The 26568-nt window shown below is 38.7% G+C and overlaps 1 protein-coding gene across 2 annotated transcripts; it reads right to left on the bottom strand.

Moving 5' to 3' along the window:
• LOC142161387 (uncharacterized) lies at positions 1–26568 on the bottom strand. Of its 2 annotated transcripts, none has more exons than XM_075216960.1 (7): positions 26419–26568; positions 14819–15771; positions 11112–11163; positions 10745–10844; positions 8008–8153; positions 5125–5373; positions 1–2123 (listed from the first exon to the last, which is right to left on the bottom strand). In XM_075216960.1, exons 1-7 carry the CDS (start codon positions 26488–26490, stop codon positions 1431–1433), a joined length of 2265 nt encoding a protein of 754 aa, XP_075073061.1. In that variant the 5' UTR covers positions 26491–26568; the 3' UTR covers positions 1–1430. The 2 variants fall into 2 exon arrangements, with proteins under 2 accessions (XP_075073061.1, XP_075073070.1); XM_075216969.1 differs by having other exon boundaries at positions 5140–5373; positions 26419–26567.

Here is a 26568-nt window from a genome sequence, read left to right as displayed (position 1 = left end):
CATAGATAAACTCCAAGAATATTTATTCCATATAATAAAAAGTGAAGACAGCAGCAAACTGCAGTAGAATTATCCTCAATGGCAGTTTTCGGTGATATAAAAAAATCACCATTGTCAGAAATTAAATAGAATTCTTGATTTCTAGCATGGCCCAATAACTAGGTATTTGAAATCCAGAAAAAAAACAATTACTTTACATTTCATTCCATGAAAATTATTATTTTATTTAAACTACAATGCATTTTATTAAGTCATACAAGTACTTCAATCATGTGTAGTCTCTTAATACATCTTTGCACTCCCCCCCTCCCAAAACACAAACTAATCTATAGATTGTAGTGATTATAATTTTCATATCTTCTTCTGTTCATGGAACATTGATCTAATATGGTTTCCCCTTTTTCAGAGCGTTGACATGTATACACATAGCATACACCCTTAGTTACATGTTCTGGTAATTTAAAGAAAGACAATAGCTTTTCAACTGAAGGCATTTAAGAGTAGTCACATTTTACAAAAAAACAGTTGATTTTTATAATCCTATGTAGCGTATGTATAATCAGGATTAGATTGTTGTTTTGGGCACAGATAAATATACGGCATAAGGTCTAGCCAGCTATTAATTAAAATATATACTACAAGTTAGATCTGGACCCACAGATATTTAAATACATACACTGCCAATGCATAGTATTATCAAGTGCTCACATTCAAAATTGAGGACAATGTACATGGCAAACGCATATGGTAAAGGCAGAGTGGTCGTCCAAGAAAGGGCTGATTGTGACGTGAAGAAATGCAATCTGTGCTGGTTAATACGGCTCCTGCAGTGTTCATAACAATGTTTATTTGTGCGACAAGTAACTGTGGTTTTGCACAGCTTCATATTACACCACTGTGCATTACTAAGGGAAGTGGACTGTGCATGATCGCTGTAATCCAAAAGTGGAGATCAATAAATGAAAGTTACCAGGGAAAAGCAGTGACATAAGTCCATAGAGTTCAATTGTGTGTCTACCAAACCTTATTCTATCCAACACCAACTAATTGTTTGTTGTGGAAACCCAGAAGGACTACATGATGCTACAGGCATGAGACTTCGCTAAAAAATACTAGCGGGACGCAGCCTAGCTGTGAGAAATGTATGATTCTGAATGAACTATAATGCAGTGCATGCACAATGGAAAAGTAGTGTTGTTAGAATTATAATCACAAATAAAGTTGAAGATGGTGATGTCCTCTAATTATATCAGGAACCCATTTTCAGTGCCTTTACCAAGGGTCAGATAAAATGAACACAAATTTGTTGGGTCAGGAAAAGGAGAAGTTATTTAAGGTCACTGCGTAGTAGCAACATCAGTTCCTGATACCTTTGAATTTGTGGCAGTGTGGCAACCTTTAAAAACATGCTGTGGATCTTTTACGTGCAATCATTCTGTTACTAATCCTATTGGTGGGGATGTAAATTGTGCACATACTGCAGAGTCCAGCTTACCAACAGCTGTAGTATAATGATTGGTCAAGTTCCCAGCTGAACCCAAGCATACATTTGTTTTCACGGACTGAAAAGTGGAAGCTCCTGAAGATTCCATGCATGGGCTTAAATGAGAGCAAGCCTCTGTGAATGCAATGGAGCAGTCATCAGCTTTGCAACTAATATCATGATTTACCGGCAGACATTCTGTGGAAAGGTTGAGTTGGTCATCAAATACTAAAGGCTGCTGGTCGTCTGCCTCTTCACAAATAACAAAAACAGTGTTTGGCTTCTCAAAATCCATTGAGACCTCTTTGGAACGAAGTCCATTGCCTGTTATTGTTTTGGATAAGCTTGTAAACTCAATGGCAGACTTTTGATACAAATTGTAGTTCTCCTTAGCGCAGACAGACTTTTGCTCAGAGCCGTCACAGTTCGAATCATTTAGTAAACCAAAGTATGGGCGTGTCCTCTTGAGGTTGCATGGTGGGAGTGTTCGCTGGAGCTGTGAAGACTGGGTGAGGGGATAAGAGGCATTACTGTCTGAAGATTCTGAGTATAGACGAGTGGAATTGTCTCCGATCTGTATAGCAGAACCAGCTCTTCTAGGTTTCTTAGAGCTTAGACTTTCAGCAGGTGCATTACAACCCTGAAAATGTAAATGGTGCATTTGTTATTTACAACATATATAGGAAAAGGAATTAAAATAGTTTGTTAAAATAGAAAAAGAATCTAAAAATATTACATTAGTTTAATTAAATGAACCAAGAGCTATGTTAATTTATACTTCACCCATTCCATAAGTAAAGGGTAGAAACTGTCAATTAGAAGAACAACCATTTTTGAAAACAGAAGACTGGGGGGTAAATGTATCAAGGTCAGATTTTTTTCAGCGATTTAAAATTGCGGCAAATCGCGGGTGATAACCTGCTATTCCAGTCCCCAAGACGCCAGATGCATTAAGCTGCGATTTTTACTCTGAAATCGCAGCAAATCACCAGAGATGACCTGCGATTGTGAAGATCAAACACTCCAGTGTTTAGCTAGCTGCGAGATTAGTAAACACATCACTGTTACACTGCCCTGCCTATACAGCCGGAGGTCCGGCAGCTGGCAAAAGTGTCAAATTAGCTAAATGTAAAAAATAAAAAATAAAAAAGTGTGGGGTCCTGCTGTCAACCACTATTAACCCCATGTGCTGCCAACCTACTGGTTGCGTAAAGGAAAAAAAATAAATAAAAATCGGGGAAAAATTTCCGTTGGGTTCCCCCGATTTTCAAATAACCAGCACTAAACAAACTAGCCCAGGGTGGGTGGCACTATAGCTGGGGGACACGTGGCAGGGATCCCCCTGCTATAATGACAACCAACTCCAGGCTATTCAGCACTGGGCTGGATTCCCTAGGGAGTGGGGTCTGCCGAAAAAACTAGCAAGTTTCCTCTCTAGGAATCCCTCAATGACAGCGTGGGAAAATCCCATGGACTATAAACCGAGCTTGCGGCTCTGTTATAGTCATTGCGTGTCGGGGCTTGTACAGTGTACGAGTTGTTTTAGCGTCATCGTTCATCTTTTCTTTTTTTTTTTAAACCAGGCATGTTCCGCTTTGGAATACAATTATGGGGTTCCCTTCTGGCCAAAAGAACAGAAGATATTTCCAAGCATGGACAATTGGAATACAATTATTTTGGGACACGGTTTACAAGCATTTTGGATTAGAAGCTGCTGACAACAGATGAAGAAATCAGACTGGCAAGTATATTGAGGTTTAATTATTTTTAATAAATTTATGTGGTATGAATGAGGGTAGTCTGTCTATTGGGGTTTTATTATTTTTATTAAAACGTTATAGTTTTAAACAGGGTGTTGTGGTTTTGTAAACATTTAGTTTTGTGGAACTACAGGTCTAAGCCAGCAATGGGTGTCAGGCCATTTTGGTTCGTGTGGCTTGTACCTGGCTTCCATGGGTATGCTGGTGCTTGTAGTTATACAAGCATCAGCATGTCCACACTGTTGATAGCAACCTGGCATGGCTGGGACTTGTAGTTCCGCGAAACAAAATGGCGTCTTTTTTTTACTTTATTAACGCCGTTATTACCCTACTAACCACAGTGGTAGGAAGAGCCATAGTGCTTTCAGCACTGGCCTGGGTATTCCTAGAGGGAAAACCCGCTCTTTTTTGGGCGGACCCCACTTCCTAGGGAATCCAGCCCAGCGCTAAACAGCCTGGGGTTGGTTGTCATTATGGCAGGGGAACCCCCACCGCGTGTCCCCCTGCTTGAGTGCCACCCACCCCAGGCTGGTTGCATGAAAATCGGGGGGACCCCCACGCAAATTTTCTCAATTTTTCACGCAACCAGCAGTGGGCTGGCAGCACTAGGGTTAATAGTGCTCGGGCGGGGGGAATCCAATGTTTTGTTTTTTTCCCCCTGAACATTTATCTGTTTTTAAACTTTTAACAGCCGCTGGACCTCCGGCTGTATAGGCAGGGCAGCATAACAGTGATGTGTTTACTAATCTCGCAGTTAGGAAGCAGCGTGTTGTATCTGTCAATTTTTAAAGCAAACTCAGGAGAGTTTGCTTAATCGCAGCTTCATATTTTTGAGACTTGTATAGCTAGAGTGACAAACAGTCGGGACTTTGATGTCTATCGATTTTGGAAATGACGATTTTGACAGAAACACATCTCTGGCGAGTTTACATGATATCTCAAGTTCAAACATCATCGAGTTCCAACTCTCCCGAGAAAGTCGCTGGATTTTCAAAATCGGAGCTTGATACATTTACCCCTGGGTTTTGTATACTTTGAAATCTTCTCAATTGTTCTTCCACACTTTGGGTGCATTGTGCAGTACAGAAACCATTCTCATAAATTATGTTAATACAAGCATTGCAGGAGCCCGAATTCTAGAAGGAGAATATTTTCAAACCAATGGAGCCACAAAGACAAAAACGGCAGCACAGAACTTCCCATAATTACATTGACTCAATTAGTGCAAGCCCAATAATTTACACAAAATCACAAATTCTAGTACTACCAAATAGTGTACTTTATACAAGGCCTGAAATAGTTATAAGGTCCAGGAACAAAAGTAGACTTGTGAATTTTTAAAAGTTTTTTTTTTAGCTAATGATATGTCATACATTGGGCATGTCCCTCATTTTTAAGTTTGGAAGACAAATTTTGGATGGGGGACTATTTGGCGCATTTTAGGGGGTGACTCATCATCATTTATTATGCTTATTATGTTTATTATGCAAGTCACGCAAAAAACATATCAGAATCCCATTGTGCTTGGGAGGGGGTTATAGAGGAGGTGCTTTTTTGAAAATATATCACTCCTAAATATTTTTTTTCGCTTTTGGTAGGCTCCCCCTCAGTGTTTGGGGTCTGACAGATGTTCCCTATACACTTACAGGATTAAATCTAGGGTTATCAGGACCTAAAAGCAGATTGCATGCTACATGCTAAAAAAAATCCAGTTAACACTGGATCCACTATTTGTAAAGGCAGGGTAGATCCATTAAACTGTCAGTGTGCCCACACCAAACCTGGTGATGTCATTATCACCAGCCTACCCAGCAGTCCTGTCTCACCGAGTGCAGAAGTGAATCCCAGCGACAGGCCCAGGCCCAACAATAGTATGCTCACATTCAAGGCACTCACACTGTCCACCAGTTTTGTGAAGGAACCGCTAGAAGTCCGGCGGAGCCATTTCATCTGTAGCTGAGGCAGGAGACTGTTAAATGTGCGAACACTCCAGGTTCTCTGTCTGCATGGATCTACGTCTTCACCTTCATTTGCCTTGTCCTCTATACTTAGACCCACACTAGAGCAATCTGAAGTGAGCCAGTCGGACACAGAGGCAGGGCTGGTTTTGCTCCTCTTTAAGTTTCCTTCCTATAAATAGAGAATACAATGAAAATACAAAGTAGGAAGTGGTAGTGAACTTACAACACTTATGATTAAATGGTGACGAGTGCATCAAAATATTAAAAGAACTTTCTGAATATTCATCGGACTAAGTTCCCTCCAACCCCCATTCGGTAGTCACAGCCATAGGAGGAGGAGGCAAAAGCAGTGAAGGGCCAGCACAGAGAGAAAGGAAGATGGGTTCCTGTACCAATGAAGGAACCCATTGCTGTCTCAACCTAATCCACTTGTAGACCATCACATTTGACAAGTTGGTCCAGTAAATAGCATCATAAATCATGCAAGACTGACTTGCAGTTTCCTTTTAAATGGAGTGCAATATTCAAAAACTGCTGCAGGAATTCGCATCTAGAGAAACAAACGTCTGAAGATAAGGAAACCTACTCACAAGAAGCTTATTCTGAACTCTGCTAAGTAGCGTGGGAGCAATTCTGTTTTATTGGGATTTCAGTAATATGGGTGAAAATCATCTTACAAGTTTAACATGAGCCGCACACTTTCGGAATTTTGCATGAGTAATGGATAGAAAAGCTATGGACAGTGGGTCAGATTGGATTTGCAAGATAAGGCATTAGAACATACAATGCTTTAACGGACATAAAAATAATCGTGAAAGCTTCTTTTAATTCATAAACATATAAAAAAAGGCTGTCAAAACTTATTATACATACACCACTTTAACTATAAACACCTTTTGCCGAGCATACTTGGGACCCATCTCCGGGTCCTCCGTGGAGATTACTGTATTGAATCATTCTATGAGGTTTGGTTATACCAGTAACCTACAGTCTTGTTGTATTCTTTGCATTTTCTGTTTACATTTTATAATTGCACTTGCAACTTTTTTTGTTGTTGTTTTATATATCGCTTGTTTATTGATTACACTTGACATGCATACATTCTCCCCCACCAAGTATTAATTCCATCAGTTTATATCTTAAATTAAAAAAAATAAAATGCAAAAAAAAAAAAAAAAAGTTATTATGCACAAAGGTTGAAGGGACATATAGTTTATGCATCAGATAATAAATATCTGGTAAGATTATATATTTGTTGTCCCCCAAAAAATGAACCTACACCACTGCATTACGCTTTATTGTTAAATTGCATCATGATAAAATATTCGCTTGCCAGGACCAGTGATTGCATCTAGCTTAAATAATGAATAGTAAAAACACAGCCACACTAAAAAGGACTTTAACTGCTTATTATTATTTTCTTTGCTTAATTATGCGTAGCACAGAAGAAAGAAACAACATAGGTCAGTGCTATCTCTCTGTGCAAACTATGTGCATACTCCAGTTTATGTGTGCTACCTATTTGCCCTCTCTCTCTGCCATTGAAGGCCCTCTATGTAAAGGAAATCTGACAAAGAGGTCACACAGATTCCTTATCAAGAGGTCATACTGCCAAGATGTTTGGGAGTAAGATAATAAGAGTTGTGAGAGGATTATCATATATAGAAAACAGAGAGCAGGGATCAGTGAGTAGACAATGGAATTATGGAGAACCCAAGCAAACAATACAACTTTACTGAACAGTCAGTTTTATGTACAGACATTAGCACCATCACATAAGCTAATTCCTACAACAAAAATAATTTGACACATTTAGCCTTTAATATTTACACAAGCAAAATCCAAATAAAACAAACAAGTGTGATGTATGAAATTATTTTTTATTTTTTTTAAAGTGCTGTGTTTAACACCACAATCTTCTTGTATCAGTGTGAGTGGGCCTTCTATTACTACGCAGTGTTGTTGTGGACCCTGCGCCTTCACTACCACTCTGAGTCTGTAGCTTGCTGCTTACCTCACATGTAATCTAATGAGCACAATCACACTGCCTCCCACCAGATCAGCACACATCTCCTGTTGCTGCCAACATTATGATAATCTGATTGACTGTACTGGGAATATTCCAATGCTAACAAAAACAGGGTATAAAAGGACGAGCAGAATAAAAGGGATAAGTTATTACCACTATAGTGCATGTACTATACAATGTGATCTCCATTACACATACTACTCCCCTTATGATTCTAATCTTTCCAACACATACTACTCCCCAATTTCTATTACACCATAACAGTACTCTTCCTGCTGCAAGTGACATCTCTCCATGTTCTTAGACTGTACATAATGGAACACAGAGTAGTCAGATTGCTCCGGTAGATTGGCAGACCACCTTACTGGACTGGCTGAGGCTGCAGACTCCCAAGTACGGAAGTAGGTTAGAGCCTTTCCCAAGGTTAGTATAACAACAAACAAGCATCTGTGTCTATATGTCACCACATGTGGTCATACTTGATCCAAATTCAAAGAGTATTACATTAAGCACGGTGGCAACAGGTGGACATATACTTTATGTACATCACCTTTGCTATGCACAAGTGTAAAGCACTCAGATGAGATTTTATTTTGGGTGTTGCTTTAGGCTTTTGAGTGGCACAGTTGCTTTTATACATAAACCATTAAATGATTGTGTACTTTGCTTACTTATGATTATATCAAACCGTACACAGATTGTGCATTTCCTACTAGGTGTCTAAAAAGTGTCTTTTTGTGCAGGCCTTAAATGAAGTACACATAACGTACTGACCTGTAGTGGGTAAGTGTGAAATGTACGACGATCTGTGTTATTTCCAGATGAGATGACAAAAACCTCGTCACTGTTGGAATCGGTCACTGTAATAGTTGATGAGGAAGGATCTTCCCGATGCGTCTGCTGTGAAACAGCTGCAGCTACTAGAGAAAGAGAGCTAGAGAATGGCAAGTTCACGCTGGGGCAGGACTATTGCGTCTCAGGAGACTGCGTCAACCAGAAAACTTACAAAAAACAAAACAAATAACTCTTCCACAGCCTTTACATGCAACGATCGGCAAAACTATACCTTTCATACCATGCTTTTCCATAAAACTTTGCCACCACCTTTGATCGCTTAGCAGCTGAATAAGAACAACATTGCTAGGTCTCCCACATGTTTTCAGGATACACCAATCAGATTTTGGATTTGCACCCTATGTTTCAAGCGGATTCAAGGAACCATTTTTCTCGTTCTGGTAAGGTAAGCATTCCTGGTTAAGGGCCTACAGAACCGGGGTTGGGTATGAAAATTCAACGGTCAAAATGTCGACAGTAAAAATGTGTACACCAAAATGTCGACCGTTATAAGGTCGACAGTCATAATGTGTACATGTTCATAAGGTCTACACAATTAAAATGTTGATATAGAAAACGTCTAACTAAGTCAACCTTATGGGCCTGATTCATCGTCTTCAAAGTCACTCTGCGCATGCCCAGAACAGAGATACATCCGTGACCGCAGAGCTGTCCACTCCATCTTCGCAAGCCTAGGACACTTATTACAACCTATGATGTCAGGGAGTGAACTCCTGAGAAGGGGCGTTTTGCCGTAGTTAATTGACAGCAGAGGCGCGTCAAACTCAAGCTCACACAGCTACGTCGGAATCGAGCTCTGGTCGTCTGAAAGTTACTTGTTTTTCTGCACCAGCTACAGGGCTAGTCTAAGTCCTGATCAGTAGTGATGAAGTCTCGAATACATCCTATAACGTGTATGCAACTGTCAAAATGATTTTATGCTCAGCAAACATTAAGATCATCCTAATAATGTATTTAATGGGGACAGAGGGGGTGAATAAAAAAAAAAAAAAAAAAACTTTTTTTTTTTTTTTTTTTAATCATTAATACCTACATTATTACTAGGCGACATTAATTAAAGAGAAAAAAAAATCCTGTGCATTCTTTGACGAATTTATGGTCCACATAGGTATTGGACGTATTCAGCAGAGTCTTGTGTAGCAGAGAACCAGAGACCTGCCCCCGATTTCAAAAACACACGAATCTTGAGATCCGTGTTTTGATGAATTCCGGAGTACGCAAAGTCTAAAGATGTGCGTATAATACTGAATCTGGGTTGTGCTCAGAATATGTGCCTTGTTGAATTAGGCCCTATGATTGTTGACCTTGCGAACATGTAAACACTATGGGGTATATTTACTAAACTGCGGGTTTGAAAAAGTGTAGATGTTGCCTATAGCAACCAATCAGATTCTAACAGTCATTTTGCAGAATGCACTAAATAAATGACAACTATAATCTGATTGGTTGCTATAAGCAACATCTCCACTTTTTCAAAATTTAGTAAATCTAGCCCTATGACTTTCAACATTTTGCTACACACATTTTCACTGTCAACTTTTTAACTACATCCCTGCAGAACCATCTTGGTAAATCTGAGACACAATGGATATATATACTGTATTTTCCCATAATTCAAAATGCCATGCAATTTTACTATGATATTTTTCCAGCTAAATGCACTAAAATGCTTACTCATTAAATACTTAATGTGTAAGTTATATTGCGGTAATGCATAGGCATGTGTGTAAATGGCTGAACCTGACAATACAAGGCCTAGCAAGTAAGGAGTGTCTCCGCATCAGCAGGCTGCAGTTGTGATGACTTCATAGACTGACACATGATTATATGACTAATGATAATGACTTGCAAATGATCTGGAATTCCTTTCCCCCAGCATTGTCTGAAGCAGCCTCTTCATAGGATGGTGCAACATTTACTAAACTACAAGACCATGGAGGGCATTTTCTACAGGACAATGGGCAGAAATAGTGATATTGTCTATAGAAATCACGAAATCCCATCATTTTAGAATACAGCTTACAAACTGAAAACAAGATTCTGATTGGTTTCATCAAATTTACCTGCAGAATAGTTTTAGTAAATGTCCATCATTAAAGATGTTGTTCACTTTGCAACAAAACCTCAAATTTAACCTGTTCCCTCAAAGACAAATGAGGTTGTTCTAGTGGCGTATTCACCATGTAGTGCACAGGCCCACTAGATTTATAAAACGCCCTTAGGTGGTCCCTCTCTGTAACCCAGTTACCTGAATTACGCAAAGTGTCTGCATATCACTTTACTCCCTAGTCTGCGGCTTTCAGCTGGTATAGCAAGCAATCCATATCACTTTAGAGCTTACATGAAGAGGTATGGATGTACTCAACTCTCCAACAATATATGTTATGTAATCTGGCATCTTCATTTTAGGTAATGGGAAAGGTTAAATTAAGGAGCAGTTGTACAAAGGTGAAGAAACCTTTAAGTATTAATTGAAGAGGAGCTGCAGCAATATCATTAACATGGAAGTAATGCTGGTATCATGATCATGTGGAGAACCCCAGAAAGATTACTTTGCCTGGGGCTTCATATTTAGTGCACCCAGACTTTGTAAATCAAATAAATGGGTGTCCACATGATGATATATAATAATTTATAAGAGCATTAAACCACTTACCCTCCTCAACCTGACTGGCAGATTCCAACTCCCTGTTTTGAAGGTCTTCTACCACCAACTGGAGCTCATTGACTTCCAAGGCCGTATTCTGAATTCCACTCTGAAAAAACATAGATCAATAAAATACCACAAATCTTACGAAAACATGTTCTGTGACATAATATGAGTGTTCACTGTCCATGGACTGCATTACAACAAGAGGCTTATTCTAATTTGTGAATCGTGTTACCACCATCCATCCTCCTAAAATATCTCTAACTAGTGCCCCCATTCCAGAAAGGTTTTGGGATCACCGATTTACTGATTACTTAAGTTTGCTGTAACAGTTGAAAGAACATTTTTAAGTCAATAAAATGATCAAACTTACTTGTGCTGTCATCTGGCTGTCATTGAGTTCTCTCTTGGGACATATCCTCTGCCTGAATGATTCAACACATAATAAGTGATATTAGTGTTATGTGTAAAAACATGTATTACTCATCTCAATCACTCATTCCATGATTATGAAAATAAGTGAACCACTGACTTGACATTTACAAGTGTTACAGTGTGTATCATCTGCCCCCTTTATAACTAGTGCCAAGACTAACCCTATAGTAATTTGAGGTTTAGTTGTACAGCACACATATTGAATGTTGAAGCATGTATATCAAGTTATACATTGGCTAAAGTAGATGAACCTTAAATTAAAGATTGTTCTAGATTTTCATGAGTTTCACCTACTATTTTGCTAGGTTTTTGTGTTTGTTTGTTTTTAACATCAATAATTTTTATTGAAATTTTTCAAGGGTATAAAACAAGGAACAAAAACAAAAGGGAATTGGAACGAGGGTCATGGAGACCCCCACACAGGGGGTTACTCCACAAAGATCACAATCACATTAACTGAAGAGTAACATTTCACATAACTATGACATGATGTAACTAACAAAACTCAAGGGGAACATAGTATGTCAACAGGATCTGGTCATAAAGACAAAGCATCCCAAAACAAAATTTAATAAAATAGCAGCCATTCAATGTTGAGGATTCAAGTGAGACAACGGGTAAGGGGTCAGTGGGGGAAAAGAGGGCTACCCCAAGTTGAGCCTGCTCCATCAGTATTATACCCATGCCATTTAAACCATCTCATTATGAGAGCAGAAACGGATGTGAAGTGTGGCATGTCTATGGTCTCCATATCGCAGCTGTACTTTAGAATTAATTTAGAGAGCAGATGTGACCCAGGACATATCTATCATGTTGTGGGTCACACAAAAAAAAGTCAGAGATAGGTTTTATTGTTAGACTGCAGACCATGGTTTGCTAGAGAGTTAGGGGCCAGGGGAGGGTTAGGATTATCTTGTGGGTCATGCTCCTGGGGGTGAATTAGGTTTGGACTGCAGCTGTTCTGCTCATTATCTTTAAGGAGAGTTATCTCGTAATGAGAATAGAGGATTATGTAAAAAAAAATTAAAAAAATAAAAATAAACAGTGCTAGCGGCATGTTTGGAGGTTTTTTTTTGGGGGGGGGGGGGGGGGGAAGCAGCGACGGGCAATTGTTTTTGAACTATTATCTGTTGAGTCACTTACACTGCTCCAAATCAGCCACAATCAACACCAAACTCTGTTGTGCATAATAGTAATTATATTCTGTACTAATATATATATATATATATATATATATATATATCATACATACATACAGATCCTCTGCGCTGTGCTGTGTAATATAATTGCCACTATTTAAACAATAATAAATATGAACACCCATATATTAATGCACACCAGACAAATATATGTCACTGCTATTAGCATAAGCTTTGACAGTGTGTTGCAGCTATAAACAATCATACAGCAGTGGTATTTATTACCAAGAACACTTGGTACTTCACGTTTTTCGCTAGAGGACTTTTTCCCTTAATTTGGAGCACCGTGCATAGAACATACAAAATTACATTTAATAAGTCTTTTCTCATACCGTCCCTAACATTTTTCTCCTCATTAAATTGGTTAGCGTTGCTCCTCATAGTGACTGTACAGGAACAATTGATAATTATATCTGTGTAGGAAATCACAGAGTAGCAGCAATTTATTTTTGGAACTCACTGGGTAACAGGTTGCTGATAAGAGATGCTATACACCCTGTATATAAAAAAAAGACAAAATGTTACACTTCGGTATTCTGTCTATTACGCCTTTAATGCTAAATGATGGAATGCATTTTGCTAGGTCACGATGGCATTCCATGTGTGGAATACTTTTGGTCCTCTATCCTGTGCTAGCCGGGTATTGTCCAAAAGGGATGAAGGCAGGCATTCTTTAAACCCAACTCCCATTGACCAAATAGGGTCAGCATTCCTGGCTAATGAACAAATGACCCTTTCAGACACAGCACACAGTAAACAAGGGACACAGTCCAGTACCTCTGTATTTCATGGTTCATCTGTATCTACCACACAATCACTGGCAGCATGGACTGTGCCCTCCCTGTGCCTGCTGGATGGCCCTCATACGCTCACTAACGTGTAAGACAAAGACTTAGCCAAGTGTAATATATACTAAGATTAATTTACTGTCAGTTATGTATAATCACCATGAGGTAATTATATTGCTCTGTAATTTGCGTTTCACAAAATAGATTGGTCTATATATTATTGGCTACTGTTTGACGTTACAAAGTGCCTAATCAAGGCAGATGTTTTCATCAATACATAAAAACAAGAAAATAGATGATAATTTGGCTCTCTTATCTATACGATGTGTAAGCTTGTAAATACATCCTGATAAGTGATCTAAAACTAGGAAACGTGCCCATGGCTTTCTGGTTTCTAAGCTACAATTTATTTGCTTGCTTTATTGCTGAATAAATCAATCAATTCATTATTCTGCATGAATTGCACAGGACTACAGCACTGAAGTGGTACAGGTGACCTACTGATGAGCACTTATTGATGGTGTTTTCAGTGTAAGACAGCTCAACCACACTGCAGGACAACTCTCATTTGTACTTACTTTAGTAATCTATACTATCCATGGTGCCCACTGTTGTAACATTTCAGCCCCACACTCCCTGTAAAGTGTCCACAATGTGCACCCAGAGCCATAACTTAAAATTCTAGCGCCTGGGGCGAGAAAGTCACATGCAGCCCTCAATTTTAACCAAATGAACCTAAAATATTCCTAAACTGCTCCCCCCTTCAGCGTTGCACCCTGCACCCTGGGCGGTCGCCCCTATCGCACAGCCCTAGTTACGGCCCTGTGTGCACCTCAGGAGTTAACATTAGACCAATTTGCCGATATAACTGCATGTATTGTCACACGAACTGAGTGCAAGTTTCCAGTGGCACGTAGCAAAGAAAATAAAATAATGCAATTCATCATGAATATTGCTGTGAAATTGCTCAATCATTTCAGCACAGAAATGCTACAAATCCTAATAGGCTATGCATAAAGTAAAATGGCTTGGTTGTTCAGTACAGTCATATGTGTTACAGCTGATACATAGAGTATGAGACACTGATGACCAATTACAGCTCCTTGGGATATCTGAAACAATATAGTGTAAGGCTGTATAAAGAAAAGCTTCAATATTTTGTTCTCATTGTATATTAGTAGCTATTAACAAGCTTTAATATGGGGAGAACTTTCTCTATGAATGCAGGTACATATTACTTTAAAAATTTAATTGCTTGTCCAGATCTGGGTACAAGCTGTATATGTCCTATATATGTAGGATTACAGACCAATTATTGCAATTAAAAATATGGGTCCACTTTATATTCTCAGCTAAACTACAACGATTTCTACCGTCGACCACCACTTATATAAAAAAAAAAGTAAACTATTTTTTGGTTAAAAACTAAACCTATCAAACATATTAGAGATGTAATTAAATAGCAAGATCAGACAGCGCTATAGAGTTATACCAGTGTTCAATACATTATCTCACAGTTTTGCATTATATTGCCTTTTCAATGCATCAGTTAAATAGCACATTTCAGCAAATGGGAACACAGTTTACTTATGGGTTACATGATGGAGCGAATACAGATGGTAATTGGTTTGACATGAGCATTAATAATAAATTCTTACCTATTAGACAAGCAAAGCACCAGCAGCAGAACCAAAGCAAACGAGATGGTAGCAGCAATGACAGCTAGCAGCACAACACCATCCCTGCCCCGTCTCTCCCGAACACCCATAGTGGTCACCAAAGACTGGTTATGGTAAGAGAAAAGTATGGCAAAGCCTCGGCCATGGTTAGTGGTTGTAATTAGCTCCAAAACCACCTCAATCATTTCAACAGGAGACCCAAAGGTCAAACTTTTGTTTAAAGGGGAATTTAATCCACAAAAGCGAGAGGAGTAAGTGACAAGGTCTGTAATGTAGAGGACATCAAGCGGGCACACTTCCAGTACTGGAGACGTTGTAGTGAAGGGGTCAGTGTCAATGCCTATGGACGATGACGTCACACCTTCACTCACCTGCTGGAAAAAAACGGTTGTCAATCTAGAAGTGACAGGAGCCAGTAGTTTCATGGGTCTGTTGACATCTTCAGTAAGATCATCGAAATTCTTTGTAACCGTGGAAAATCTCTCTTTCTGTGATGCATCTGGCCCTTGGCTGAGAAGGTTTTGTTCTGTCAAATCCTGTAATTCTAATAACCGTTTCATAACTTTTTCACTTTTATCCCATGTGTCTGGGGTAAAGACTTGGCTGTTGGCCTCATTTGCATGACCCTCAAGTTCTGCAGTTGGCACCATTTCTAGGTCATTTGGCAAAGATGCCTCCATATATCCATCCTGCTTAGCTCTCTTATTGGCAGAATGTGAGCGCTCAGAAGAGGAAGAGCTGACTGCAGGTTCAGTATTACCTGAGCTTTCAAATACATCAAAGTACAGAGTTTCCAAAACTATGCTGGAGCCTGCAGGAACAAAGATCTGCCACAAACAGTGAGAGCCAGGGAGGTAGTTGTTAGGAAAACCCGGAGATAAAATCAGGTCTTTGCCTGTGGGGTTCAGCACAGCTCCACAATCATAATATACCTAAAACACAAAATGTAGAAAACAGACTGAATTTATTTAGAAAATCACAAATATTTTGCAAACTATCTACAGTTTCGTTGACTATGTCTTATGAATAACAAACCACAAACACCATGTAAATAAATGTGTATTAAACAAATATATCAATTCAATGTAACCCTCTTTGTAACGCCATTTTCCAATGCCTGCTCCTAGCTGGCAGTATAGAGGAGGGAAAATTGTATAGTAAGAATCCTTACTATAGTCGCACTCTTCTCTCCACATCTTCCTTTTTACCATGCAGAAACGAATACAAAGCATGATTATTACACAACAGCAATGCCTTCATCCAGAGCTTCCGATCTGCCCATTTCAATCAAGGAAATTTTTCTTTCATCTAACAAAAATAACTTTCACTGCAGAGTGTGGAACAAAAATATATGACTACTTAAAAAAAAAAAAAAAAATCCCCACATCTGGTTAACATCTACAATATGGGGAATGTACTTAAAAAATAAACTGGCTGGTTATCTGCGTAGACAAATGGAAAACTGGCATGACTTCAGAGAAAACCAGAAGGATTCCTTACATATTATCCCAGATAATTCTGTTCCTACTGAGTTGCAATGAATCCAAACATGCAAAGTGTACATCTACAAAGCGGAGCTTCTCTTGCTGAATCAACATCAAGCTGTATGTTGATTTCTATTCAAAGTCCTTAGGTCACCAGAAGTGTGGTTTTACATTCATGTTGGTGTTGCATAAGATTGTTGACAGGGAGGTGAGAATTTGGCTTTTAAACACTCACTTTCTTCTCTCTGTGTTGACAAAAATCTGGAGTGAATTTTACATTCTACAGGCACTATCTTGGAGAGATCATGTGCGTCAGTAAATTTAACGATGAGTATCCCAAACATCTATGGTATGCAAGACATCAGATGTTCTAATGCTTTCCAATATTAGAAGAAAAACTATTTTTGACCAGAGTGGGTGGGTTCGTTCGGTTTTATTCAAGACTGAAGTTTGAGGCTGAATTAAAAACAACAACAACAGACAGAAGTCTAATACTTTCATTCAATACATGTAAAACATTTTAGTCCAAACTAAATACTTAGTTAGCGTGTCCATATATGAGCAGAACTGGCATTTCAGCCAGAATGCCAATATTAATGTGCAATTTGGACACACACTTGTGCAGCCAGATCCTGCTGTTCAACAATCCCTTCTTTTGACCACAGTCTGTTTGTAATATGAAGAAATACAGTTTGAAATGTAAAGAAATCCTGATTCCAAGACAGCACTATATGCTGTGAAAAAGCATTTGGAGTCATGGGATGGACGAACGAAGGGCAAAATAAATTTCCTGTTTCGTGGTCAGCGTCAGTGGCTTTCTGCCAGCTGACCACCCACGGGTACAAAAAATCTAATTCTTTCCTTATTCTAAATGATTGTCAGAGCAAGATCCACCTGGGCATGTGTATCATGTGGGTACCAAAGGGTTAATAAAAAAACCAAAACACCTGGCCTGTCTAAAAATTAGAGATTACTAAAAACACGTAAAAATATCTGTGATATGTTCACTTCAAAACAAAGCCCTTCCATCATTAAGAGTCATTTCAAAAGCAGACAGTCATCTTAGCAGGTCTTCGGTTACTCCCCCACTCCCAAAACACAATTACAACCTAATTTAAACAGAATTACCATAAACCGAACAATTCTCTACATAAATGTAGCATAATAAAAACATGCATTCTTTAAGAATACAAAGACAGAATGTTATTAAAATAGGATTTAATAAGTCACAATGCTTATTGAATAAAAATAGTTATATTGTATCAACATATAAAACAGTTTATTAAGATAAAATGTTAATTAACAGAAATTGTAGATCTATATTCACACATTCTTTAGAGTAATCTGAAGTCTAAAAGGGTCGGACAACCTTTCAACAGCAGACAGATCCCCAACAACTGACAATTGCCTTATTGTCTTCATCAAATGTTTTGCCCTTTTGTCTAATAGTTTTGTAATGGGCTTCAATAACATACCATAACTCCCTTCTGGAAGACAGCAGTGATATGACATTAATTCAACAAATAAATTGTATCATTTTCTGCACATAAACATATGAAATGAGATTTTGTGATATTTGTTTTTAGGAAAGATGATTTTATGACTCCCTTATGCAAGTTATCCTGCTTCTTACTTTAGCAGACGGAGAGTGGGGCAGCATCCTCTGTTCCTCAGACTGGTAGTCTGGCACTCCCAGCTCAACACCAATATGAAGAAGCAGCAGCCAACAGCTTCATTAAAGAGGCTGCTGGCTGCTCTGCCTTTATCTCGGCATCCAGCACTCCATGTGGGGGCATTAAGAGCAATGGATTATGACATTATTACACTTATTCAGAGTTTTAGGCACCCACTAACCATAGACCTAATCGTAACATCACCCTGTTGTTATGATAACTGACTAAATAATCAATGTAAAGCAATAAAAAGCACATTATAAAGTATCCCTTTGTTTGCTTAAACAGAGCGATTACCTGGGAATCATTTTGGCTAAATTAAGTTCTGAGTTTAGGATATATCATAACATTATTTTCATCATAATCATTATTATTAGGCCATATTCATGACAGTTATGCTGTACATTTGTAGTAAAATAAGCAATTTTATATTGACTCCAACGCATTTCTCCTTTTGTACATATATAAAAAGTTGCTTCACTGCCACTTTTAACACTAGACATCACAATCTCCTTTTTGCAAGCCAGTGTCTGTAGGCTTTTTCAGAGCAGAACAAACAATGATATATAGCATACATGTTTTACATATATTTGGTATTTACACAGATGTAAGTAAAAATATTGCCACCCTTGCACTTTCAAATAACTCACAATTTCCTCAAATTAAAATGAGCAACAGTGTTTGGTCTTCACAATGCTCTCTCTGTTAATATTACAGAACCTTTGTATTTATTCTGAATTTAAAGCTGAATATCCTTGTAAGTCATAAAATGAAAATAAATGGCATTAGCAAAATTAATGACACCCTAGACTTAATACTTGGTAGCACAGCCTCTGGTCAAAATAACTGCAATCACCCGCATTCTATAGCTATGGATGAGCTTCCTGCACCTCTCTACTGCTAGTTTGGTCCACCCTTCTTGTACAAACTGCTCCAGTTCTCCCACATTTTAGGGTGCCGTCTCCCAACTGCTCTTTTCAGATTTCCACACAGGTATTTTATGGGATTTAGATCTGGGCATTGTTGGCCACTTCAGAACGGTCCAGCATCTTATCTTGAACCGTTTCTGGGTCCTTTTTTTTACGTGTGTTTGGGGCACTGTCTGCTTAAAAACCTGTGTCTTTCGAAGGACATTTCAGTTTCTAACTTTGGGTAAGGGTGTGTTCCAAAATATCCAGTTTCATGAGGTCATGCACACGTTCAAGTCACACAGTGCCAGATGAGCAGAGCACCCCAAAACATCACTATAAGATGCTCTGGGTTTGACGGAAGGGAAGGTGTCATTTTATTTGACCGTTTCATTTTGCTGTTTGCAAACATAGGGATGATGTATTTTACATAAAAAGCTATAATTTGGTCTCACCTGTCCACATTCTCTCAGAAGGTATTTGGCTTCTCCAAGTGTTTCTTGGCAACTCCAGTTTGGCTTTCCTATGTCTCTCCCTCAGCAGTGAGACTATCCTACCATTTAACCCCCTTTCATTGAGATGGCGACTGATAGCGCGAGTTAAAACTTTGTGTCTGAAGGTCAGCTTGTCAAACGGATTCAAGTTCACTTTTGCAATCATGACCAGGGAGGTTGGCTACAGTTTCATGTGCCTTAAATTTCCTAACAACATCATATATGGTGGAAACATGAGCATCAAGATCTCTGGACACTGATTTGTAGCCTGGAGATTGTCCATGTTAAACTACAAACTTCTGTCGGACCTCTGGATTTTCTCCATGCTCATTGCAGTACACACAGCGATACAAAACAGGAGTCCTTTTCTCTATTCATGTCCGTTTAATGAGTGATATTTATATTGCAGGCACCTGCTACTCACCACAGGCGAGTTCAGTTCCAAAGTGAAGGAGAATCATCTGCTTGAAATCTAATTATTTCTAACTACTTCTGAAATGGTGCCAATAATTTTTTTTCGTCTATTAAGGATTCCTGTGTGGAGTAAGCTAGGGCTTTTTGTGTGTTTTATTCCACTGAAAACCAAAAGAAATAATACATATGTGGATGCAGACATTTTTTTTTTTTTCCATTTGAACAATTTTCTGGAAGAAATGGTGCATTATTAGAGTAAAAGTGCAAGGGTGCCAATATTTTTTAGCCATGACTGTAAGTTATGCTGATGTGCTAGAATACTGATCTTAAAATTCAGGCTTTGTAAATGAGGAACACACTCGGACAATAAGAACGCATCTGTATTGAATGTAAATGGCATAACCACAACAGCATTACTTGTTTGCAGCACATCCAAACATGGGAACAAGGAACACAACACAGGAAGTAGAACATAAAAACAAAAAAGTGGTTGCAGGTGTCCCATGTACTCACATGATTTAGCAACCCCCGTATCCATGAATGGAGTAATAGTGAAGTTAACACTTCAAGTGCATTAGAATAATCTCTGGAAAAGGAAAATGGTTTCTCTATTCTTAGATATTCTGAGGAAGCCTGGAAAGCAAAGAGGTGTCCTCTGCTGCAATTTATTTAAAAAAAAAAACCAACAGAACAAAAAAGGTCCTATCCTATCATTTAACTGATCAAGGAGAGTCTACAAAGTACATTGTACTAAGTGTTACACAGGAAGCAGTTTAACATTTTTATCTCAATACAGCCTATTGATGTGAGTGATGGGACATAGGAGACTGTCTGCACAGCTGTGCTTCTGCGGACAACGTATGCTCTGTGCATGCTATATGTCACAGACCTTCTGCTTTGGCTTTAAAACAGAGGGCTCTTTTTTTCTAACAGCCCATCAAAGACATTGGGCCAAAGACAGGATATAAGAAAGGCATAAACATGATGGCAGCTGTCTACTCATTTAGCCATGAGACGTTGCTGCAGAGGTCTTACTCCGCCATTCATTTGAGTAAGCTGAATTATCAACTGCACCGTATACCGTCTAGGGAAAGGTCCTCTACTGGTCATAACAATCTATCTTCAATAGTTTTTGTTTTGAACCCTGTATTTGCCTTAAAGCGCTGCTAACCCTAATCTGTGGATTCCCAGTTTAACAATTTGGCGGTACTAGCCTGTATTGCATTATTTCCCTAATTAATTGCAAGTAGCAACAGTTTACTAATTAGACAACATTCTTTCCTAATTGAGGAGTAAATGTACAGATTTTTTAGGTGAAAACTAGTTTTCACATATAAACAAGTTTTATGGATGGATGTGTCCCGAATTCCTCAGAGGAGGGTACAATCGCATTTGACAAAACTGCATATGGCCTTTAAATTAGATCTCCGTGTTCTACATAACTGGGCTCAGCTCTATGTTGCCCAAATGCACAATTATAACTTTAAGGCTCATTTACGAACTGCAAAATATATGCTCTTGTGCTGCATTTTTATTGCAGCAAATACACTTTTTTTGTCTGTCAAGTGCGTAAGAAAACAGTAAAAACATCACTTTAAAGTCCGGGCAGCACTGTGGCTTAGTGGTTAGCACATCTGCCTAACAGCACTGAGTTCAATTCCCAACCATGGCCTTATCTGTGTGGAGTTTGTATGTTCTCCCCGTGTTTGCGTGGGTTTCCTCCCACACTCCAAAAATCATACTAGTAGGTTAATTGGCTGCTAACAAAATTGACCCTAGTCTGTGTGTGTATGTTAGGGAATTTAGACTGTAAGCTCCAATTGGGCAGGGACTGATGTGAAAGAGTTCTCTGTACAGCGCTGCGGAATCAGTGGCGCTATATAAATAAATGGTGATGATGAAAGTCCAACCCCATATTTTTTTACTATAACACTGCTATTTTCAGCCTGATCTACTTAATCATAAGAGTGAGGGATCTGTGTTTATTATATGTCACTATTACGCATGAATGTTTTTATTGCATTATCTGAAAATGTACATTCCGTACAAAGGCCATCCCAGTGAAAGTAGCCTGGATCTCTATTGTCTCTGCCAAAATTAGGACAATTTGTGGGGAGACCAACGCTGTGCTCCCTCCTGGAAAATGGGAAATACCCCTCTTATTGTGTCCTCTCCACAACTTAAGCTTATTTGAATAATCTCACCCTGCAAAACAAAATCTATTTTTTCATATGGGCTTAGTGAATCTGCTGCTCGAATGGACTGAAACCCTGACCAGTTCAGTAGGTCCACAGTTACTCCACAACCCGGGCCAGCTGCTTGCACAGAATAACTGAAAAGGTAAATAGACAAGTAAACCCAAGGGTTTAGGTTTGTAGTTACTCATATACAGCGATAGGGCTGATTTTATATTGCGGCAATAGAAAATCACTTATCACCATCATAGATTGTTATTAAAATATTATTAAAATATTGCAGAGGCAGCAGAGCTTCCCGCTGCAGTAAGAGATATGTACACGTATCATACAACTAGCTGGCTCAACCTAAAATATATATATCGCCCATTGTAAAAAAATGCTTAATTCTAGGAATAAAGTATTTTTCATCCATTTTCTTCTGTTAGCATCCTGATATGACTATAACAGAACAAGGATTGCAGCTGTACTTGTAGTGACCCTTTCACATGTAGGGTGAAGCCGTCTTCCCGTAGAAAAGAGATGTTTTCACCCTTTAATAAATAAACCCTTTAATATTTTTTTATAAGAAACCTAAAGGTGAAATGCAGTGTCCATTCCAGTCTGCACTGCATAGAACTGCTAGCTATAGAATCCTTTTCTTCTGTTATCCTGATATGACGATAACAGAACAAGGATTGCAGCTGCACTGCATAGAACTGCTAGCTACAGAATCCTTTTCTTCTAAGCAGCTTTTAATAAACTGCAACTGGCAGCAACAGGATGGACAGTTATCGACTGCTGAGATTTATGTAATCATTAGCATTTAACTCAGTAATACAACACATTTCAGTAGGGAGTTTAGACTATAAGCTCCAATGGGGCAGGGACTGATGTGATTGATTCAATAATCTCTGGAAAGTATTGCCTAATATGGTGGTACTGTATAATTAAACAATAATAAATACAGTTCTCAACTTACTTCTACAAGTTGTTCTTGGAGATATTTAGGAAACTGAAGCAAAGGCAGAAGCAATTAATAAACATACATGCCAACTTTGGCAAGTTGCGATGCGGGAGATCATGGGGGGGGGGGGCTTGGTGAATCGCGTCATCGTGGCTCCACCTCCTAACTTCACACAACCTTTATAAGCCTATAACAGGGGTCGGGTTACTATGACGCGCGAATCGCGTCATAAGTCCCGCCCCCCACCACCCAACTAAACACACGGCTAGTAATCAGGACATTTGCCTGTTCTTCTGGGAGTCCTCCCGGACTCCCAGGAATTCTGGAGTCTCCCGGACTCCCAGGAATTCTGGAGTCTCCCGGACTCCCAGGAATTCTGGAGTCTCCCGGACTCCCAGGAATTCTGGAGTCTCCCGGACTCCCAGGAATTCTGGAGTCTCCCGGACTCCCAGGAATTCTGGAGTCTCCCGGACTCCCAGGAATTCTGGAGTCTCCCGGACTCCCAGGAATTCTGGAGTCTCCCGGACTCCCAGGAATTCTGGAGTCTCCCGGACTCCCAGGAATTCTGGAGTGTAGGCAACTATGCCAATAAATAGCACTTCATTTTCAAAACTGCACTAAAACATGACAATCTGATTAGATTAGTTGCATTGGACAACCCCCCCCTCTTTATCCTTTGGAAAAGTTTTGACAAATGCCAACCATTTTTTAAGAAAGGTCATAGAAACGATATTCACACATGCAACTACTCTACCAGAAGTTGCTACTTTGCTGGAACTATTCCCCCTATGTAAGCTACTGCACCTATGGCAAAAAACAAAACACAGATTGGTTTAACGTAGTGGCCAACATTTTAATATAATCTCAAACGACTATTTGTTGTATGGCATGTGCATGTAGATCCATGGAATAACCTCCCAGCAGCGGGAGTGGTGGGGACTCGCACAGTAAAATAATTCACACAAATAAAAAACAGGCACATAAAAGCAGACTTCATGGAAATGTAGGTTCTTTTCATTCATTCATGACACATACAAACGTGATCATGACATGTTCACTGGACATGATTATGTCATTGTCACTAGAAACGCATTTTAATTACTCATCCATGATGCCGATACTGAAGCCAATGGGCAATTCCAGGGACAAATCTTTAAAACATGGTGCTGTCCTAAATTCATTTAGGGAGACCTTTACTTGTAGTTTAAATTATGGACTGAAAATGCACTAGATGTTAAGCATCCCACATAAAATATATTTTTTTTATATAAGTAGCAAGTTAAGAACCTTTTAGTCATGCATATAATAGTAATTTTTGGAAGCTATCCCACTACAAATCATTATCTCCTTTTCAAATGCTCTCTGGTTGGCAAACAAGGTTGGCTGCTATATGCAGGCGCACAGCAGGTCAAATGATGGCAGAGGGGAAAGTACTAGGATGGCACACTGCAGAGAGTGTCCAGAGAACTGTTCCAAAGCCTATTTGCTCCATACATCATTTGCCTGTGGTTACTATGGTAGTTCAGAATCATAAAACATTAATAGCAAGAAGAAAAAAAAAACAAGGTAAAAATGATAAATTCCAAAATTGTTCTTATAACCTGCAACGGCGATTTAGGTTATAAAGAAAAACAAAAAAAATAACTGATTTTTTCAGGGATTTCTTTAAACAATAACATCATTTTACAGCTCCATCCCATGTTCCTTATGTTAGCAAGCTTTAGCCAACTCCTCCTTCACACACGGCATTATTATTTTACTTTTTAAAAACATTTTTAACCCCCCCCCCCCCCCTCCAAAAAAAAATATCCAAAGCATTCCATCTGGTGACAGATTTTCTATGAGAACAAAATATGAAGAACCTGTGCATTAGAGTCACAAATGAATGCTTTGAGGAAAGAGGTAAAAAAGGAAAGGAAAAAACCCAAACACAAAACCTTCAGGGTTAAAAATATCTAATCATCAGGGGTTCAAAATGTCTCTTTACATGGGTGACTTGCAATTAGCAGACTTGTAAAGAACATATGGAAACCAACTGTGCCCCAATGTTGGAAGCAGAACAAATTCACATCTTACAATCCTGCTCACTACAGGAGAATGTAAACACATAAGATGTGAGTAAAACGGAACTACAGAATTATTTTATAATGTTATTTTATAGTGCAGTAACATTATCTGAGCAACCAACCCTCATGTCTAAAACATAATCCACAGATATATAACTCAGAGCCATAACAATTATCCAAATTTATTTCATCAACCATTGTATACTACATATATAAATATTTCAATCTGATCATGAACACTTCCTAAAACTATCCCTGCACGGAGATGAAAAGACTACAGTGATCTTCATGTCAGCACCACTAACCAAATGACAAACCTGCAATACAATATCTGCATCATCCAGCAGTATTATCCGAACTAAGTATTTGAATAACACATACTGTGATTGTATTTATTTTATACTAATTTACTTACTGCAAACATACCAAAATGTACATTCTTAACCTAGAGTGTGATTTAGAATGTTTATTTGCATTTAGGAAAATATGTAAGTTTAATTTATCCCACCTCCACTCCTTTAGCCAAGCAATGCACTTTTAATTAGATTGAGCTGCAGAATCAATGCAGCCCTGTGTCCTCAAATAACTGGACTGCATTCCAAAGGGGGGTGCGCTTCTCTGGCTAAGGTAGGCGTGAAATTGATTAAGAGCAGCAGGAGAAAGGACAGGCTCAGGTTGCAAAACACAACTTCTCAATGCATGCACACACATTCTCACATAGTATACAACATCAACACCACCAACTCCGGCTCTGAAATTGTACTCCTCAAAAACATGCACAAACGCACAGGCTTAGTTCACACCAGTTGCGGCAGTGGGGGAAACCTTTGTGCTGCATATTTGCTTCAGTGTCTGGAAATCTTACTGTAATAAAACAAATTACATACAATTTAATTAATTAAAAAAATTGAATATTTACTAGAAGCAGAATATAACCATGAAGAGTTCAGTCCTAAATCTTCCTCTTCCATGGGCAGTATGAACACAAAATATAAGTTAGTCCCTTATGGTGTTGAGATATCATATAAATTAACAATACATAGTCTTTATATATAAAAGTTGATGATTATGGGTTAAACAACTAAAATAATAAAAATAGGGTAGTAACAGAATAGGAGTAATAACATTCAATAAGAATGAAATGTGATACAGCTTGACTGAGAAAATCATATGCAACTCAAATTTAAACTAATATAAATTTTAACGAAAATAGTATTTATAACACCAGATGTAGATGTTGCATATATTGGTGAACAGTCTTCACTGCAGAGCCTCTTATGCTTGTTAAACATGCCCCGACATGAAATATCTTTTTTTTTAAAACGAAAGCCAGTATGTTATACTTAAAAGTCACTTTGCAACACCTGAACTGTACTAAGATGAGCTGGTTAGAAATTACCTTGCATTCTCCCGGGTCTGTACTCAACAGGAAAAATAACAGGAAAATCCATGCTGCAGGAGCTGTCCCCATATCGGGAGCTGCAGCTCTTCCAAGATAGAACAGTAAATGATGGGAAGCTTTGAGGGCTGTTAGACACTGGCTTCCCCA

The sequence above is a fragment of the Mixophyes fleayi genome, chromosome 1 (genome assembly GCF_038048845.1).
Source record: "Mixophyes fleayi isolate aMixFle1 chromosome 1, aMixFle1.hap1, whole genome shotgun sequence".
Lineage (NCBI taxonomy): Eukaryota > Metazoa > Chordata > Amphibia > Anura > Limnodynastidae > Mixophyes > Mixophyes fleayi.
Note: the sequence above shows the minus strand (reverse complement) of the source record. Positions and strands in the feature narration are given on the sequence as shown.

Coding starts and splice junctions, on each gene's coding strand:
- LOC142161387 (XM_075216960.1), bottom strand. CDS start 26,490: ATGGGGACAGCTCCTGCAGCATGGATTTTCCTGTTATTTTTCCTGTTG. Junction 11,164..14,818: donor GTGCTTTGCTTGTCTAATAG/GTAAGAATTTAT, acceptor TGAATCATTCAG/GCAGAGGATATGTCCCAAGA. Junction 8,154..10,744: donor TGCCAGTCAGGTTGAGGAGG/GTAAGTGGTTTA, acceptor CTCTTTCTCTAG/TAGCTGCAGCTGTTTCACAG.